This window comes from Crocuta crocuta, unplaced genomic scaffold (assembly GCF_008692635.1).
Source record: "Crocuta crocuta isolate KB4526 unplaced genomic scaffold, BGI_CrCroc_1.0 scaffold337, whole genome shotgun sequence".
Lineage (NCBI taxonomy): Eukaryota > Metazoa > Chordata > Mammalia > Carnivora > Hyaenidae > Crocuta > Crocuta crocuta.
In genome coordinates this window covers 3,705,582-3,723,674 of record NW_027528873.1, presented here as the reverse complement: position 1 = coordinate 3,723,674, position 18,093 = coordinate 3,705,582, and the positions used below count along the sequence as shown (strand labels likewise).

General features: G+C 47.4%; 1 protein-coding gene across 6 annotated transcripts in view; it reads right to left on the bottom strand.

Annotated features, from left to right (window-relative positions):
* The window catches only part of PXYLP1 (2-phosphoxylose phosphatase 1), a 94,701-nt gene that overhangs the window by 24,514 nt on the left and 52,094 nt on the right, over nucleotides 1–18,093 (bottom strand). The window contains exon 2 of one of the 6 annotated variants that reach the window (XM_077756695.1): nucleotides 11,749–11,880. The exons of the other annotated variants lie outside the window; for them this stretch is intronic. Coding sequence (XP_077612821.1) covers nucleotides 11,749–11,827 — 79 coding nt within the window. The 5' untranslated portion in view covers nucleotides 11,828–11,880. The remainder of the gene's footprint in view (nucleotides 1–11,748; nucleotides 11,881–18,093) is intronic. 6 annotated transcript variants of the gene reach the window in all.

Here is an 18,093-nt window from a genome sequence, read left to right as displayed (position 1 = left end):
GATCCAAGTCAGGTGTCACAGATCCACAGGCGTCCGAGTGGACGGCAAGCACAGTGGGGCTGAAGTGCTGGCTCACCTCAGGCCTGAGTTACACCACGGACAGCGTCCACAGGGAACCTTGTGGGGCCAAAACAATGGCTCCTCCATCTACTTTTTACCTTTCTAGCGCCAGGGCCTGCCTCATGATCAGCCCTGGGTTGGTCATCTCCCTAGGGGACTAGAGTCACCTCTTTCTTGGGACTCCTCCTCTCCAGGGCCACTGAAGTCTGTCCTCAGTCACCCCGCTGCCATGGCTGCCGATGGTTCTGAAGGCAGGGAGGTGGTATGGGTCTGGGGGCGGGGGGCACTGAGTCACAAACCTGCGTTCAAGTCCTGACTTTGTTACTTCCTAGCTGTGTGACCTTGGGCAAACATTCCCGCCTCACTATGCCTCATTCCCTTCACCTGTAAAATGAAGACAATGGCATCCCTACCCGAGTGGTGGCATGGATGACCAGAGACCTGTGGAACACCATATAGAGCCTGCAGTGTGGTAAGGGATAAGAAGTGTTATTTGCATGTCTGTCCCCTTGATGTGATTATTCTGGCTACTTCCAGGCTCTTAAAAGGTGCTCCCTTGAACTTAGGATCTGGAAGCAGTGCTGACCCTCTGTGTCCATACCTTTCACAGAAGTACAATGAACCAATCTCCCTTCTCCTCGACTACCCAATTTTAGCATCTTTTCTGACTCCTTTAAATATATCCAGCATATCCAAGATGGCACTTTTTTTTTTTTTTTTTAAGTAAGCTCCATGCCCAAACTGAGGCTTGAACTCACGACACTGACGTCAAGAGTCGCATGCTCTACCAACTGGGCCAGCCACATGCCCCCTAGATGGCTCCTTCTTATAAGCTAAAATACCACTGGTCCTAGCACTCCACAGTAATTCAAAGGCTCTCGTATTCTCTCTCCTTCACTGGCCTGCCAGAATAATGACTTTCTCCATAGGCAACTCCCACAATTCCCTCAAAGCTCCCTAATCCACTAAGCTGTCCTAAAGGTCCATTGTGCCTCTACGCTGCACTGAATGTATAAATGTCCATACGTAATTCTCAAGTATAAATCAGAAGCACAACCAGAGAGACCAGTTCTGTTATCTGCCTTTGGCCATTTGCTTTTAAAGGCAGGAGTAGAAGTCAAGCAAGGTGAAAATCAAGTCCACATTTACATACTTTGAGAGACTGGGTGTTACATGGATAAGACTGATCAAACAGCTGAAATCTATCCTTTCTGACCTATCCACTTTGGGCTGCAATATAACCAACCTTTCCTGTTCTCCTCTTCTCTCATTCTTAACATTTCTTCATTCCTCATTCTCGTTGCCTCATGGTGAACTGCCGTTAGGTAAGAATCTAGTAAGTGTTTTTGTGCCAGTGATAAGCCTGGTCCCATTCAGGGAGCCAATAAATCACAGCAGGAGTGGCTCATGGGGTTAGGACTCAGCACATCAGATCAGGCTGGAGGTTCTGCCAAAGGCTGTTCCCAAGCTCTTAATTCCTCCTTGCCTAACCTCCCTCTGACATGAGTAACCGAGCCCTAAGCCCATGGACTGCCAGAGCACAGGGACTGGGTCCCCACTGTGGCCTCTGAGAGGGGCCAAGAAACTTCACTCTCCTCTGAGGCAACTGATAACTGGCGTGGCCCAAACATGGTTCTTTGGCTTAGATGATGGAAGCACCAAGGACGCCAAATCATGACAGAAACTAGAAATTGGAGAGTCCAATCCAAGGACAGGCCCCCAGAAAGAACTGGGAAAATAACCAGCAGCCATCCTTAACCATCTCCCAGCCCGAGTTCCCTCTGCCCCACCTATGAGAATCAGATAAAAGTTACTGCTCCTCCACCCTGAAAAAGGACCGCATACACAAACTTCTGAATCTCACAGTTCACAGGGTTCACAGGACCCCTGAAGCCACACAAGACAACACGGACATCTGCAGACTCCGGCTAACTGCCCGGTGTGCCTGGAAATAGGTTTCTGATTTCAATACCCTTGAAAGGAGATTTTTCTTTTTTCAAAATGAAGAAGGAGCTGTACAACTCACATAAACATGTGTTCATCCTTAAATAGCCATTCAACACTAAGGTATAAAAAGAAGTGAAAATCTTATCACCTAGAACAACCCACAGTCCACGTTTTAGCACGTATGTGCGGCTGGATGTCCTGCCAGAGGTTAAATCCGTGCTTCTGTCCCTGCTCTGCTAAGAGTCACTAAGGCCCAAGGACATTGTTTCCTCCTCCCCTCAAGAGGAGCAAGTAAGTTTTCTGTGTCTCAAAGGTCTATCTTTTGAAGGAAACTAAACCCCACTGAGGCCACCAAACTAGCTGCCCAGGAAGGCGGCTAGTCGTCTGTGGGAAGGGTCACTAGGAAGAGATGGCCAGGAGGGAGGGAGGGCTTTGGGGAAGCTTTTGGGGAAGAGACAATGCTGAAGGAGGGGCCTGTGCCCTCAGGTACCTGGAGTGACCAACCAGCCCTCCCTCTGCTGGATACCTGGGGCTGGGGAGAGGCAGAGCTCTGGCTGGGTTCCAGGCTCCCCAAGAGGCAGACCCGTGGGCAATGGGGTCCAGCCCCTTAGATGATACAGGGAAGAAAGGGAGGGAGGCAGGGAGGGGCAAGATGTGATGCTGCAGCCCAAGCCAGACATACCAGAGAGGGGCCATGCATTGTGGCCAACTCCCTGTCCCTCCCACCCAGGGCACAGCCTGGCTCTGTACGCTGTGCGCTGACAAGGAGACCATCACAGAGCTCTTCCTGGGTGCAGCCCGACTTCACCCTCACATGCCAGATTCAGATTCTGCCATCCAGACCTCATTCCTGGTAGTTTCCTGAGCCGCCCAGCCTCCCCTGGCCCTGGGGCAGAGCTGCAATCAAGATCATAGGGCTCCACCTCTGATGACCACTTAATCTCATGCCAATGTGGACTTTCTTGTGTTTTGGATTTTTTTAAAATGTCATCAGCTTGTGGCGGATGCCCTGTTGCCAAGACAACAGGGAGCGGGGTCCAAGTTCATCAGTGCAGTTGGAGCAAACTCCACCTGAGCAAACTCGCACTGTGTTCTTGGCTTCCCTCCATTCAGCAGTTACTCCAGTGTAAACATCATGCAGCTTTCCTCTCCTATTTTGTCCCTCTCCTCACATAGTCTTGGCATATGTGGCTATGCTCCTGAGTTTGCTGGCTAGTTTGACAAACATTTTCTAGTTTTACTAACACTAACTACCCCAGATAGTCTCCTCTTCTCTAAATGAGATTCCTTTTCTGGGGGTGAAAAAAGTTCTGTAGGTAAGTGTCAAAATTAAGTGTGCCAAATCCACTTTTGTCACATCTTATGTGATGAACGTGTTCACGTCGTAGTTACATTGGAGGAGGGGGGAGAGTGTCACACAGCAGGCCCTTCCATGAGCTAAAAATAGACATATTTATGTATGGGGGGGCATTCTTTCTTTTTCTCTTCTTTCTTTCCCCTTCCTCTCTCTCTTCCTCCCTCCCTCTTTCATTTCTTCCTCCCTTCCTTCTTCCTTCCTAGTTTCTGATCTTAGAGGATTTCTCTTAAAAATAATTAGGCAAGGGGTGCCTCAATGGTTCAGTCAGTTAAGTGTTCGACTCTTGGTTTTGGCTCAGGTCATGATCCCACAGTTCATGAGTTTGAGCCCCGCATAGGGCTCTGTGCTGAAAGCATGGAGACTGCTTAGGATTCTCCCTCTCTCTCTCTCTGTCCCTCCCCTGCTTGCTCTGTCTCTCTCTCTCTCTCAAAATAAATAACTTCAAAATTTAAAAGAAAAAGAATAATTAGGCGAGAGGATGGAAATGTGCAATCCAAGATGTTTATTGCAGCATTGCTTATAACAGAGAAAAGGGGGAAGGTGGCCAAAGTGTCCAATAGTAAATACTCCCACAGCCATTACACCATGATTACACATGCCCGTCTGTAATCACTTGGAAGGTTGTCCATAATATATTAACTAAAAGTACATATGGTATTTTATATGGGAATACATATGTGTGTAAATTCAACTGTATTGCCAGGAAGGGAAACTCATTCTATGTGGTAGTTGGATATGAAACATTCAGAGAAAAACCAAAATTAAACCTCTCAGAAATCAAACAGGAAATAAGTCTCCGAGAAAAGGATTGAAATTTAAAAAATACTACATGTAAAACTTTAGTGAGAATGTTGAGGTTGGAATATTAAAAAGAGAACCTCTTAGGATAAAAATGTAAACCCTCATATTTAATTCCTTTCTTTTTGACTCCAATTCACCAACATAAAATCCTAGGAGGAACCTTACTGTGGCTTTTAAAATAGAGTACACAGTACATCAGACCCTTGGCATTCTGAGGGTTGCGTCTTCAAACCTTTGCCATGAAACATTAACATCTTCACGAATCCCTAGTTCACACACACACCACTGGGGCACCAGCTTTTCTCCATGAAACAGACTCAGGATGAAGTGGGGGAATGACAAGTACCTCTGGCTGGCAGGGACAGGCCTGCCCAACAGCCCGGAGCTTACTCCCAGCTATTATTATCCAACTTTGCGCCTCAGCAAAATCCCTACCACCATCTACCTCAGACCTCCAAGGGGGCGTAGAAAGAGCGGAGGCTGTGAATGTCAATAGTCAACTACAGAGCAGGCTGAGGCCAGGGTGTGAACAACCAAGACGAAAGTCACAACACCCAGGTACCTGTCAGGGGCTCCTCACTCTCCTTCTCAGGGGCAATTTTCTTTTAATTTACATGCGGCTCTAGCAAACTCGGTTATTCCCTTTCCCAGAGGAAGACCAATCCAAAGTAGCATATGAAAGGGGAGAGGGTGTGGGGGCTGCAGGCTGTGGGAAAATGGTGCCCCTGCGGGAAGAGAGGCACCTGGGAAACTACTGAAGACACAGATACACACCACTCCCACATACCATACACGCATCCCACTTATGCCACATACATACACCACATAAACACAGTGCCACTCATACACACCACGCACTACTTGCACACCACATACACACACAACCCACACACACTAAACTGGTTCAGCCGGGGCATGTACTGAACACACACACATACCACAAACACACCACCACTCATACTACACACACACAAACGACTCACACACAAAGCTGGTTCAGCTGGGGTGCCTACTGAATACACACACCACACACATATCACTTACAATACACACGCACGCACACACACACACACACACCACATACATATACCACCACTCATACACACCACACACACTATATACATCCAGCTCACACATACTAAGGTGGTTCAGCTGGGTGCCTATTGAACACACACACATCACTCACACCACTCACACACACCACCACTCATACATACCACACACACACACAGACAGCACCACACATACACACATACCTAGTCAAGCTGAGGCTCCTCATGTGCCCACCTGTTTCCCTTGGCTTTGGAAGCCCACCTCTCTGCTGCCATTCTGTCTCCGTCATGGCCTCCCCTCCTCTGTCCGCCCCGATTCCATCTTTGCCTTGTCCTCTCTTTCCTCTACCTGTATCACAGGGCACAAACTCCAAGGTGACAGGACTCAGCAAGTGGAGAATGTAGTGAAAGGAAGAGCTTGCACACACCCTGGGGGCGGCCACTACCCCGCTGCTCACTCCAGCTACTCTCGCTGCAAGGAGCCAAGGGCCTCAGCTTGCTGGACACTTTTTTTTTTTTTTTTTAAGAGGGGCTGGAAGTTTATGTGAAACTGCCTAAGTTCTAAAACCTTAGTAAATAAATGTGAAAACATTGGTTGGGCCAAACAAAACTGTCAGTCTGGAGTGGCTTCTACATGCCCCCAGGAGACCTGATCTCCCGGAGTGTGGCTTCAGGAGCGGTGGACACAGAGGCTCTCTTTGGCTCAGATACTGAAATGCACTTCCAAGCACCACGTAGCACCGAATGGGCCTGTGGGGACCTCCCATGACCTCCATGCCCTCATCGACACTCCCAACTCCTCGTCCTGCTCCGCGCCCAGCTTGTCCACTTGCCTGGGCCTTACCCAGTCCCAGGGAGCCTTCAGCCCCACGTGGTTACCTGCCAGTCCATGTCGTGGGCTGGGCACACTTAAGCCAGGTGGAGAGATGTTTATGTGAATGACCGCATGAATGGATTAGTGAATAAGGCATTTACTGAACTCCCCAGGGCAGACTCCTGTGTGTCCTGGTGGGGTCTTCCTTCTTTTCCCATCACCCTGGCCCACTCTACCACCCATCACCTGTCGTTCTGGCTTTGCTTCTTCTTCCCTGAGCCAATACCTTCAGAGCGCCACCCTCAGCCTTTCACGGAGGCAGAATGGCTCGAGTTGCCTCCCGGCTTCATGCCTCCATCAGCCTCCAAACTGGGAGTGTCTAAAATCTATGCTCACTACACTCACCCAGGGAGCTTCTCAAAAATGTAAGTTTCTGGGTCCCATTCCCGCCAAAATTTGGATTCTGGAGGAAGGGGCACAAAATGTACCCTTTTTTGTTTTTGGAATATGTGCTCCTTACAGGTTCCCAGGGCCACTCTGCTCAAGGTGCTCAGGAGACCACACTTGCCAAACACTATCCTGGACTGTGGTCCTTCCGAGGCATAAATCTGTGGTGTGTTCCCGCTTCAGAGGCTCCCCACAGCCTTCAGGATGTCATGCTGTGATGGAGGTGGTCCCAGCCTTTGTCCAACTTAATAGCTACACACAGGTGACTAACCTGGTCCTGCTCTCTCTCACTCTGCCTTTGCACACCCATCTCCATCTGCAGGAATGCCCTTCTCACCTCCATGGCCAACTTCTACTCATCCCTCAAGGATGTCACCTCTGCTGGGGAGTCTTCCATGAACTCCCAGCCTAGATTATCTTCTCGTCCCCTATCCTCCCATACCACCCTGCCATAAATGATCTCGAATTCAATTTATTTAACAAACATATATACGGTGATCACTATGTGTCAGTCACTGTCCTAGGTGTTTTATAAACGTGACCTCACTTAATCTTTTTAAATTTTTTTTTACATTTATTTATTTTTGAGAGACAGAGAGAGATTGTGTGTGTGAGCGGGAGTTGGGGGGCAGACAGAGAGGGAGACACAGAATCCAAAGCAGGCTCCAAGGTTTTAGGCAAGCTAGCAGCACAGAGCCGGATGTGGGGCTCTAACTCACGAACCGTGAGATCATGACCTGAGCCAAAGTTGGACACTCAACTGACAGCCACCCAGGGACCCCTGACTCCTCTTAATCTTTTACTAATCCTATGAAATAGGAATCATCATTATCTCCATTGTACGGATGAGGAAACTGAGGTATGGAGAGGGTAAATGACATGGCTGAGGTCACCCCACTGGTAAGTGGCAGGACAGGGATTCAATCCAGGCAGTCTAACTCCTTAGCCATGTTCTTACCCTTCCTCACCTTACATGCTATCACCTCTTACCTGTCCTAACTCAATGCAACTGTATTCCAGGTGTCTGCTTATGATTCTCCGACAGTAGACAAATGGCTCCTGTGGCCTTTGAGGCATTAAGCTACTGGCCCAGGATTTAACTTGTGGTGGAAACTCAAGGAACATTTGCTGAAGGACAAAGTTATACATACTCAGAGCATTAGATGAACCAGAAAAAATAAAATTCATAAAACTTCGAAGTTTGAAGAGACTTTAAATGGAATCAGGCCCAATAACCTGTCTAATATTCTTCTATTCGCAGAGCAATGCTCCAAAATTTGCACACTCTGCTCTCCACCTCTGCATAACACTGACTTTTAGAATGTTCTACCTTCTGCCTAACTGGAATGTGTCTCCATGGTCACCTGGGCCAACAGAACAGGTCTGACTCCTGCAGAAAAGGTTCTTCAGCTATTGAAGATAACCCTGGCTTTGATGACTGCAAGGTAACCATACCCTCTTCTGCCTGGGGATCTGAACCTCTAATCTGTCTTTAGGATTTCCCTCAGAATCTGCTCTGGTCACTTGGGTCTCTGCCCAGGAAAATTGCCCCCAGATAAAGGTGCCAGGTGCCCAGTGTAGAATTGGTCGCTATCTCGGCCAATGAACTCTAATCAAAACCAAACAAATATATGATATGTTCCAAAAGCCTTCTCCCTGACAAGTGGCTGAAGGATCACAAGGCTCAGTAACCTGTGGGACACGACGAGCCCTGGTTTCTAAAGATGGTACCCGGTAATGGGACTCCGTGCTGTTGCTTAAAAGGTTTACATTGACTCTGCTTCCCCAAGCCAAGGGTCTTCCCCACAAGGTTTCTCTGTTCTCACACCAGCGCTGCAAAGCAGCAACTAATTCCATTTTACAGAAGAAGAAATAGAGGCTCGCATGCGGCTGCCTAATGGCAGAGCAGCACTCAGATCCAAGGCTGTCATTCCAGAGCCTGCGCACTCCTGTCACACTGCCATTTTGGGAATGCTGAGTGGAACATGGTGAAGGGAGCATAAAATAAGAATTAGGGAAAGGCTGAGCCGAAACAAGAAAATGGACGATTACAAAAGAGCACAAAAAGCAGAAACATAACTAATCATTCACAAGTCTTCACGTCCTGGCCGCCTTGCCCAGTTGCCCGGAGTCCCTTAATTTGAGAAGTAATTTTTCCACTTGTAAACATTTTAACTAGAACAACTAAAGACGGGTATGCCTTCCTTGTTCCCTCCTCCAATTCCAACATCAGGAACTTCGGAATTTCTCTATTTCCAAATTCAAAAACATCAAGGACTTGAAAATACAAAATGAATGATTTTCATTAGAGACTGTTAGCGTTAGTGCCGTTTAAAAGAAACATTTTGAGAAACTATGACCTGCGTCTTAACCTTTTTTATAACCTTTCCATACCACCTCCACCCCGACACTGTAGAAAAATGCCCAACACACATAAGCACTTAATAAATATATCTGGCTTCACAGACCCACTTTCTGTACCGAGAGTAAGAAATGCTTATTTAAACAACATGATTTTTAAATGGTAACCTGGGTCATAACTTTCCCATATTCAAAACATCAGCAAAAGAAAACTATCAATAAGACAAAATACATGATCATTACAGAAAGCAAATAAAATTATACTGTTCACTTACGTCATATTTGATTGCCTCAAAATATTACCTAAAATAATTACAAGTGCTAATTTGGCATTCAAAAATTAGCCAAGAGAAATGATGAAAAAAAGTCTGTATAATTTAGTGTAGGAATGAAAACACAGTGCCAGTTAAACACACACCTTTGTATTATCAATTAGTGCTATTCCTTACACCCTAATACCAGCAACCCACAACGCAATTAAATAAAGAAGGCAACTAAACTCCATTTCTACAGAAATGGGTAAATTCCTGAGTTACAGTTTACCTAGAAGTAGAACAGCAGTAAGAACATCCATATCTTAATATCTTCCCGAACTCCGACGTATCCAAGAATAAAGAAAGAGCTCAAACCCAGGCAGGCTAATTTACTCTGCAAAATTTTCCTTAAAAAAAAAAAAAGTATGGCTGAAAATTGGCTCTGCTAAAACAGAAGGTACTTTCAGAAGAGTTATATAAGCAAAACACACTGGCCAATTCAGTGACGTGGAAACCACCTCATGCAAAAGAAACGCAGCAAACACAAGTAACCCGCAAACACAAGTAACCCACATTCAGGTCTCAGAACCTGTCAGCTTCTCAGAATAAAACTCAAGGTTGATTGTAACCTCCTACATCTCCAACCAAAGGACGGAAAAATTTTAATGAAAAGTTACAAACAATTAAACTACCGAGAGTCCTAACACATGTCTTTTTAGAAGGGATTCGTATTTTATGGTTCATTAACCATCTGGAGTATCTTTAAACTTCCCTATGCCCACCCTCTCTTGACCTCGTTTCCTATTCTGGGAGGATAAAATGAGGATTTTTAATTGTCTTTAGTATTAGAAATAGCCTGTCATATGTCCCAGACGTGTGCATGGAGTATGTCACAAATTGGAGGTGTATCAGTGAAACTTGCTCAAAGCCTCCTCTATTCAAACCACTTATTCCAAATGCCAAGTCTGTCCCACATTCCCCAGTGCACTCAGAACAACCCACTTCCTGAGCCACCTGCTCTTCTTTCCATCATTCAAACTGCAACAGAAATGCCACCTCCTCACAGAGCTGTACTAGGCAGTGATGGGTGCCAACCACTTGTCTCCCGTCCATCAGGCTGAGGTGGTACAATGGAGGGAAGGCAGGTGACAGCAAAAAAAAAAAAAATTCCCAGCATTGTACAGACACTCTCAGCCTCAAGTGCACAGCACCAAGAGAGGGAATTAGGATCAGCCTGCTTTTTGGAGGAGTTCATTTAATAAACAGTCATAAAATGCCTACTGTGTGGTTGGCAGTGCAGATACTAGGGTATGGAGGGATACAGGACGTGGCCCCTGCTCTCAGAGAACAGAGAGTCTTTGTGTGTATACACACACACACGCACACACATTTTTTAAGTTTATTTCTTATAGAGAGAGAGTGTGCATGCAAGCAAGCACATGCACAAACAGGGATGAAATGGAAAGCAAGGGAGAGACAGAATCCCAAGCAGGCTCTGAGTTGTCAGTGCAGAGCCCAACTCAGGGCTCAAACTCACAAACCATGGGATCATGACCTGAGCCAAAACCAAGAGTCAGATACTTAACCGACTGTGCCACTCAGCCGCCCTTGAACAGACAGTCTCATTGAAGGAAGAGACACAAGAACTGAGCACTGGAATACCACATGGCTAGTGTAAGGAGGGGAATAGGTTTAAGGCATCCTGGATGTACATCAAAGAAGCACCAGAGCAAGTTGGGGGTGAAAGGAGTTATGCAAGGTTCCTGGAAGAGAAAAGGACTAAATGAACCGTGTGGAGGAAAGAATGGGAGGGAGGTTAGAAGGATGGCACTCCAGGAAGAGGAGCTGGTGGGGTCGGGCACAGAGAAAAGGGTAAACATGTGGAGAATGACAAGTAACTCAGCATTGCTATCGCACAGAGTTCAAGGTGATGGGGGCAGGGGTGGGCACTAGAGGGCAAAGAGTCTCCCAGACACCATAGGCTACAGCTGAAGGGTTCTAACCAAGGAGGTGCCAGGGCTGGATCTCTGTTAGAGGATGGCCACTCTTGGGGAGCAGTGGGGTGCACAGATTTAGGGCCCAGCCTGAGCACAGGCTCCCAGTGAAGGTGAGGCCCGAGGACTGACTTCACTGGCCATGCTCTTGCCTCTCCACACAAGACTTCCCATACATGGTCCCTGCTGCCCAGTAAACGGAGCTTGGTACCTAATTCCTCCATTCTCCCCAACAACAGCAGCCCACAGCTCATCGAACATTAAACAGACACTCAATGTTCAAAGAACCAACCAGCAGCCAAAACCCCTGCCACTCAGTGCCTCTGCCTTGGGAATCTAAGACTTGGGGAATAACTGGGCAGTTCAGGGATCTGTGCAGAAGCCAAAAACATATCACAAGGCCCAGGGAGCACTCTAGTTAACTTATGGCCAAAAAAAAAAAAAAAAAGACACTCAGGACAATGCTCAGCAGTTTGGGATTTGTACTCACAACCATCCACCATCAGCACCAACAATAAAAAGACTCAGTTGTTTTAAACTGCATTGTTCATTTGAAAAACAAAGGCTTTGGGGCCTACTTGTTTGCTCCCCACAAGGGCCCTCTATCTCAGAATGAAGCCCCCTCCCCGACCACGACCCAGTGACACCAGGCGATACTCACAGAACTGCAGGCTGAGGCTCACAAAGGCCAGCAGTGCAGCCAGGGCCAGCAGAAGCAAGAAGCGATTGCGGAAAAGCATTATTGTCCGTTCTATTTTCCTTTCATGGTTTCACCTCCAATCGGGAACACATCCTGGGAATAAAACAGAGGCAATAAATATGTGTTCCGAGGTGGAAAACCAAGTTTGTCAACTGAAAATAATCCAATTAGCCCAGTCCTCCGGCAGCGAAGCGTGAATCCTATTCAGAGAACAAGAGCGCGCTGTTGGTTACGTCCTTGCCCCCAAGTAAGAGCAGCCGAGAAGGATCCCTTCTCATCAAGAAGAGGAAACCAGTTCATGAATGCTTCGTTGATCTGACATCAAAAGAGAATGAGATACTTTCCTGCATGACCTTTCCAAAGAAAAAAGTAAGGAAGTTTACCGAACTTTTAGTGTGCCAGACAGACAGTCTTTATGGACCAGCTCATACTCAACCAATGCTGACAACCAACTTCTATATCTTCAACCAGTTTTTGCTGAATATTTGGCTAATACGATTCTGGTCTTTTAAAATTTTAATCATTAACCTGAACGCCAGTCACTGCCACGTGTCCCACAGTAATGCCTTTGGGGATGGCTGGAGTGTACCAGAAGATCCATCCCTACACTCAGTAGCTCTATCTGCTAATCAAAGGCCTCCTCGCATCTGGACTGGTGACCCTATTTTAGCTGCGTCCACCGGTCTTCCCACAGCCCCACTTCACCCATTCTTATTTCCTCTCACTGTGTCAGAGCAGTACAAAAGGACTTTTAAAAAATGCTGAGGGATAGGGTGCTGGTGAGAAAGGTGAATGGTTGCTCTAGGTTGTAACCCCTCAGTCTTAGACGTCAAGTTTATCTCCTGATTTTCTCTGGCGTTCGAGACAGAGCTTGGAAACCACACTCCCTCCAGAAAAGATTCAGTCTGGTACAGGAAGAGGACAACAATAATTTCAAACCTTCTCTTAGTGGCGGCATCTTTTCCTCTTTCAGACACGATCTCCTTCAGAGCCCCAAGAGACACAATCAGACAAAACTCATTTGCTGATGTGGGGAGGGTTGCACATCGTTGTGAATCCATATACTAAAAGCTATTGAATTGTGCACTTTGGGTGAACTAGATGGTATGTGAATTCTATCTCATATTATCTATTAAAAAAAAAAAAAGTATTAGTAGGGAATGAGGTATGATCCAGAGGCTGGAGTTCCGTGTCTCCCAGTCCCTAATCCCAGCAAGGGCCCTGCAGGGGAGTTTGAGAACCACTCCTTTAAAGGGATTTGTCAGACTTTCTACAAAAAGAGAACATTTGCTAAAGGACTAACAAAAATACATGTGCACCTCCCAATTGAGCCTGTACACTGGCAACCAGTATCTCTGTTAACAACCAGATCCCAATTTTGGACCTTCAAATAAGAACTGCTTCTGTCTCCTTAGTCACCACCCCTAATCAAGGGCCAGTGCCTAGCATCCCAAGATGACCTGAAACTCCTCCTGGGGACACCCCCCTCCCTGCCCTGGAGGGGACTCACTAGACTCACAAGTCTAGCATCCCAGTGAAAACCCTGGCTGATCCCACCCTGGATTAAATGTACTTGGGTCCCCAAATAAATGCTTTCTGTTTCCAAAATTCAAACTCCTCATAAATTCCACTTGAGGATGTCTGAAAAGACATGCATAGATCTGAAAGCAGCTCAGCAGAATCTGTGCTTGGTGAGGGGCAATGGCCAATGGCAATGACTTCTGCAATGAACCCCCAAGGAGGCTGAGGTCACAGTAGGAGACAGAACCTGGGTCCATCGGACTGTGGCACTGCAGGTATCCCTTCTGCAGCAACAAGGAGGGTGAACCCTTGATGCTGATAAACTCCAATCCCAGATACAAAGTCTTAAGCCTGGGTGGCTCTGGGCCACCTTGACCTCGGGGGTGTCTTTGGTAAAGCTCTTCTGATAGTTCAACAGTAAACCTTCCCATAGGAAAACAACCTAAGGAATATCCGAGTCACAGTTTCTACCCTCCACCCTAGACAGCCTCTACCACGTGGTGCAGCTCCCCAGGGGATGAGCATGGAAGGTGACAACATTCACCTGCAAACACTGGCCAGGGTGTTTTCAAAACATACCCCATCTGGGCAGAATAACAATGCTCCCTTAGCCACCCTTGCAAGCTGGGTACAAGCCCCTTGGTAGCTTTATAACTTTGCTCTGCTTCTCCAGGGACCAGGAACTTAAAAAGAAAAAGTTTATTTATTTTTGAGAGAGAGAGGGCACACCTGAGGGGGTAAGAACACAGAGAGAGAGAGAGAGAGAGAGAGAGGTGGACAGAGGATCTAAAGCAGGCTCTGCACTGGCAGCACCAAGCCCGACATGGGGCTCAAACTCACAAACCTTGAGATCATGACCTGAGCTGAAGTCAGACACTTAATTGACTGAGCCACCCAGGCGCCCCAGGACCAGGAACTTCTAACGGCTCAAAACCATGGTTCCCTAGGTTTCCATTCAAAGAGCACAATGTGAACCAGCCACCATGTGGGGCCCTTGACATGACCTCCTTTACTCTCTGCAGGGCAGGTGTGTGTGTTTCTAATACGCACACAGAAAAGCAAGTCAAGGGCACAGGTTATTAAATGATGGCGACAAGATACAAAACAAGATCTCTGTGCCTCTACAGTTCGTTTTCATGTGTTGTAGCCTCTCCCCACTAGGTCTGCACATTGATTCTAGCTGCAAGTTAAGGATCAAAACAGAATAAGTTGACTCTTGGCATGTGCTGGCTTCTTAAATACTCGAAGATGGCTGGCAGCTCCTCACTAAATAGCCTGTGGGTTTCAGAGCCCTCTCATTATCTCAGTCATTCCTGATTGGGATAAATTTATCCCACTTTATCAATGACCTTCTTATAAGGTGCTCCTTTTGATTTGGGGAAGGTTAAGTGGGGTGTGTGGGTAGAGATTAGATCACAAAATGAGAAGGGGGTTCAGAGCAAATGTCTCCTTTGGGGTATTTCTGTACCCCTGACAATAAGTGCACTGGAGCTTTTCTTTATGCCTTCCTCACCCTTCTGTTACCATGCCACTTTCTTCTGAAGCCACCATCTTTTCCTTTACATGAAGATCTTCCAGTGTTCCTGCCTGGGAGATGGCCTTTGGGGTGTTTCAGAGCTCTACTGTTGAGAAGGCTCTGTGGTCCTTGCTGCTAAAAAGATGTTCTTTCTTTTTATATCTTCTTAAGTTTGTTTCTTTGTTTGTTTGGAGAGGGGAAGGGAGGGAGGGACGGGTACAGGGAGAGAGAGGGAGAGAAAGAATCCCTAGCAGACTCTGTGCTGTCAGTGCAGAGCCTGATGCAGGGCTCGAACCCATGAACTGTGAGATCATAACCTGAGCTGAAATCAAGAGTTGGATGCTCAACAGACTGAGCCACTGAGGCCCCCCTAAAGACTTCCTTTCTTATGCACCCCACCAGCAGCATGGTGCTGAAGGACAGGCAAAGCCCTGTGCAGGCAAACAGACCTGGGCCAGAACACTGATCTCGGTGACATAGGCCAAGTTCCTTAACCTCTCTGAGATTGTTTCCTCATGTGTGACTCACAACTAATTACCTCAGGAAAGACTACATACAATCCCCAGCATGTGACAGACATTCAAAGGACAATGATTGTTACTAGCATTACTACCTCATCTTTCTCTTATTTCACTTTGCCACTTCTTCCCTCCTCCTGGGTACAAGGAGTAGTTCTTCCAGGTATGTGAATACTCAACATTCATATGTTCTTGTCCACATCCCCCCTCCTGCAGCTCTGGCTCAAATGCTGACTTCAGCCTCTCTCTCACTCTAGGCCTCGGAAACAACTTTGCTGCTCTGGGAAATCACCCACCTGTGACTTCTGCACCTGGGGGGTACCTCAGAGACCAGACCTGCCACTTGGTTGCTCTGCATTTGGGTGTGGGAGGTGAGGGTCTTTCTTCCCACACTGGGCCAGGTATGGCCCTTCAGCTACTTCCTTCCTCCAGCCTCTCTACCACACTACCTGTAAGGTCGAGGTGCCCAGAACTACAAAGTACTCAGGTCTTACCTGACACTGCCTTTGTTACATGAGGATGAACCACAATACTGTTCAGAGCTGTCTTCCGGTGGCCATTAGGTGGAGTTCTGCTGCCCATGGAATTAAATCTCAGGCTTAGAGCGTGGTGAATTTGTAGCAGTGACAGTCCCCAATATGTTCATGCTTTTCTGTATCCATGGCCTGTGTAGTTTCCCCCCACATGGACTCTCAGCTGGGACAAGGCATTTACTTTGGCCAAACAAGGACAACAGTAACGAAGCTGCAAGCAGAGGCTTGAGAAGTACTTATGCACTGGGGCCTGTTCTCCTTTGTGGCTTGTGGAACACTGAGGCCGCCATGGGAAGACACCCGGCTACCTGGTGGAGGATGTTAGAGACTTCATGGAGCCAAAGCAAGGGATCCCTGCTGAGGCTCTCTTCAAACAGCCAGCCGGCCCACCACCACACATGTGAGGAAGGCCATCCCAGACCATTCCAGCCTGGCCATGCCACCAGCGGATGGGTATTAGCAAAGTCAGCATAGACTAAAAGAACTGCGTGGCTAACCCACAGATCAGAAGCAAATTTAATGGTTGTTGTTTTAAGCCTCTAAATTTTGGGAACTTGATACAAAACGAAAGCTAACGGATACGACAAGGAAGAAATGCCTTGCATCTTTACTAAGGATCTCTAAGCCAGGGTCAAGAGCCCCATACCATCATCCGTAGGAAGCACATGCAAAGCTCCACTTGCCTACATTCCTCAATATGCTGAGTGCTTTTTCAGAAAGGGGCTATATTTAGTTCCAGATTTAAAATAGTGAGATGTGTTGCGTTAACCAGATGGCAGGGACTGTGTGACTGCCTGACTGCCTCTAGTTTTTAGGCTACTGACATCTCTACATATCTGTAGCTTTTTCATTTGATGGCACAGGCCTCAATCTGGGAACACCCACCCTTTCCCCCTTAACACTCTCAAGATTTCTGCACCCTCCCCCTCTGACTCTCCTTTGGCACCACGACCAAATGCCAAATACCAAATACCAGGGATGTGGTCAGAGTCTCGTTACTTCCACTTTTGCTGGGGACCGGCCTGGTGTGATCACAGCCCCGGGGACTGTGCACACAACCTGGAGCGAGGGGCTGGCGACATGAGCCCCAGGAAAAACACACGCCTTCTTCTGGGGCCTATTTTCCCAGAAAACTTGGAGAGGAAGGTCATGCTTTGTTCTTAATTTATTTTTTTATTAGATTTTTTAAAATGTTTGTTTATTTTTCAGAGAGAGAAACACAGAGCGCAAGCAGGGGAGGGGCAGAGAGAAAGGGAGACACAGAATCTGAAATGAGCTCCAGGCTCTGAGCTGTCAGCACAGAGCCCTACGTGGGGCTCAAATCCATGAAGCATAAGATCATGATCTGAGCCGATGTCGGATGTTTAATTGACTGAGCAGCCCAGGCACCCCTTTCTTAATTTTTTAAAATGGTTATATAAACATGGTATCTAAAATTCACACGGATCTGAAGACATTTGTGTTTGCAGCTACAGTTAGGACCCCGGCACATGGTTCAGAGAACAGTTGCCTTCAAGGGGGACACTTCCTCAGTGCAAGAGCCTGAGAGGACTCATAATGGAGAGGCAAAGAGGAGGCTCCAGGACCTGTAGATTTGGGTCAATTCCTTGCTCTGCTGCTTATTTTTATGTGTCCCTCTGACACCTAACTTCATCTCTCCGAGTCAAGGATCCCAATGTTTAAATAAGATTGAGAATAAGAGTAAGAGCAGGAAGGCAGTGAGGAGCAGGCATACACACAGCAGCAGCAGTAGGTGTATGCTGTGTTTGACTGCCCGGCTGTGGAGGAATCTTTGCATCATTATCTAAACACAAAGACTTGCTTTTTGCCCTGAGCTGCTGTTTCTTCCCCATGCTGTGGTTCCTCTTCCAAATCCTGGCCTCTGGCCACTTCCCTACTCACCAGCCCCAGTCATCAGAGCAGTCAGCCACGTCTGCAGCCCCGCTCCTGACTCCGCCACCACAACGAGCCTTCCCTCAGCTGACTCATCTGGGGTGTCCCCCCTGCTCCCTGCCACAGGTGTTCCAGCCTGGAACATCTATGTCAGCTTCTGTTGGGCCCCATCCTAAGAAGACAAGGATTACCAGCCAACCCTGGGCTCTGTCTCTGTGGCCTGAGCTCTGGCCCATTCTCCAGAGAGCCCATTCTCTTTTCCATCTGCAGGGAGGAGGCTCACAAAGCCGCTCAGGAAGTCATGCAATCCGTGGCTCCCTCCAGG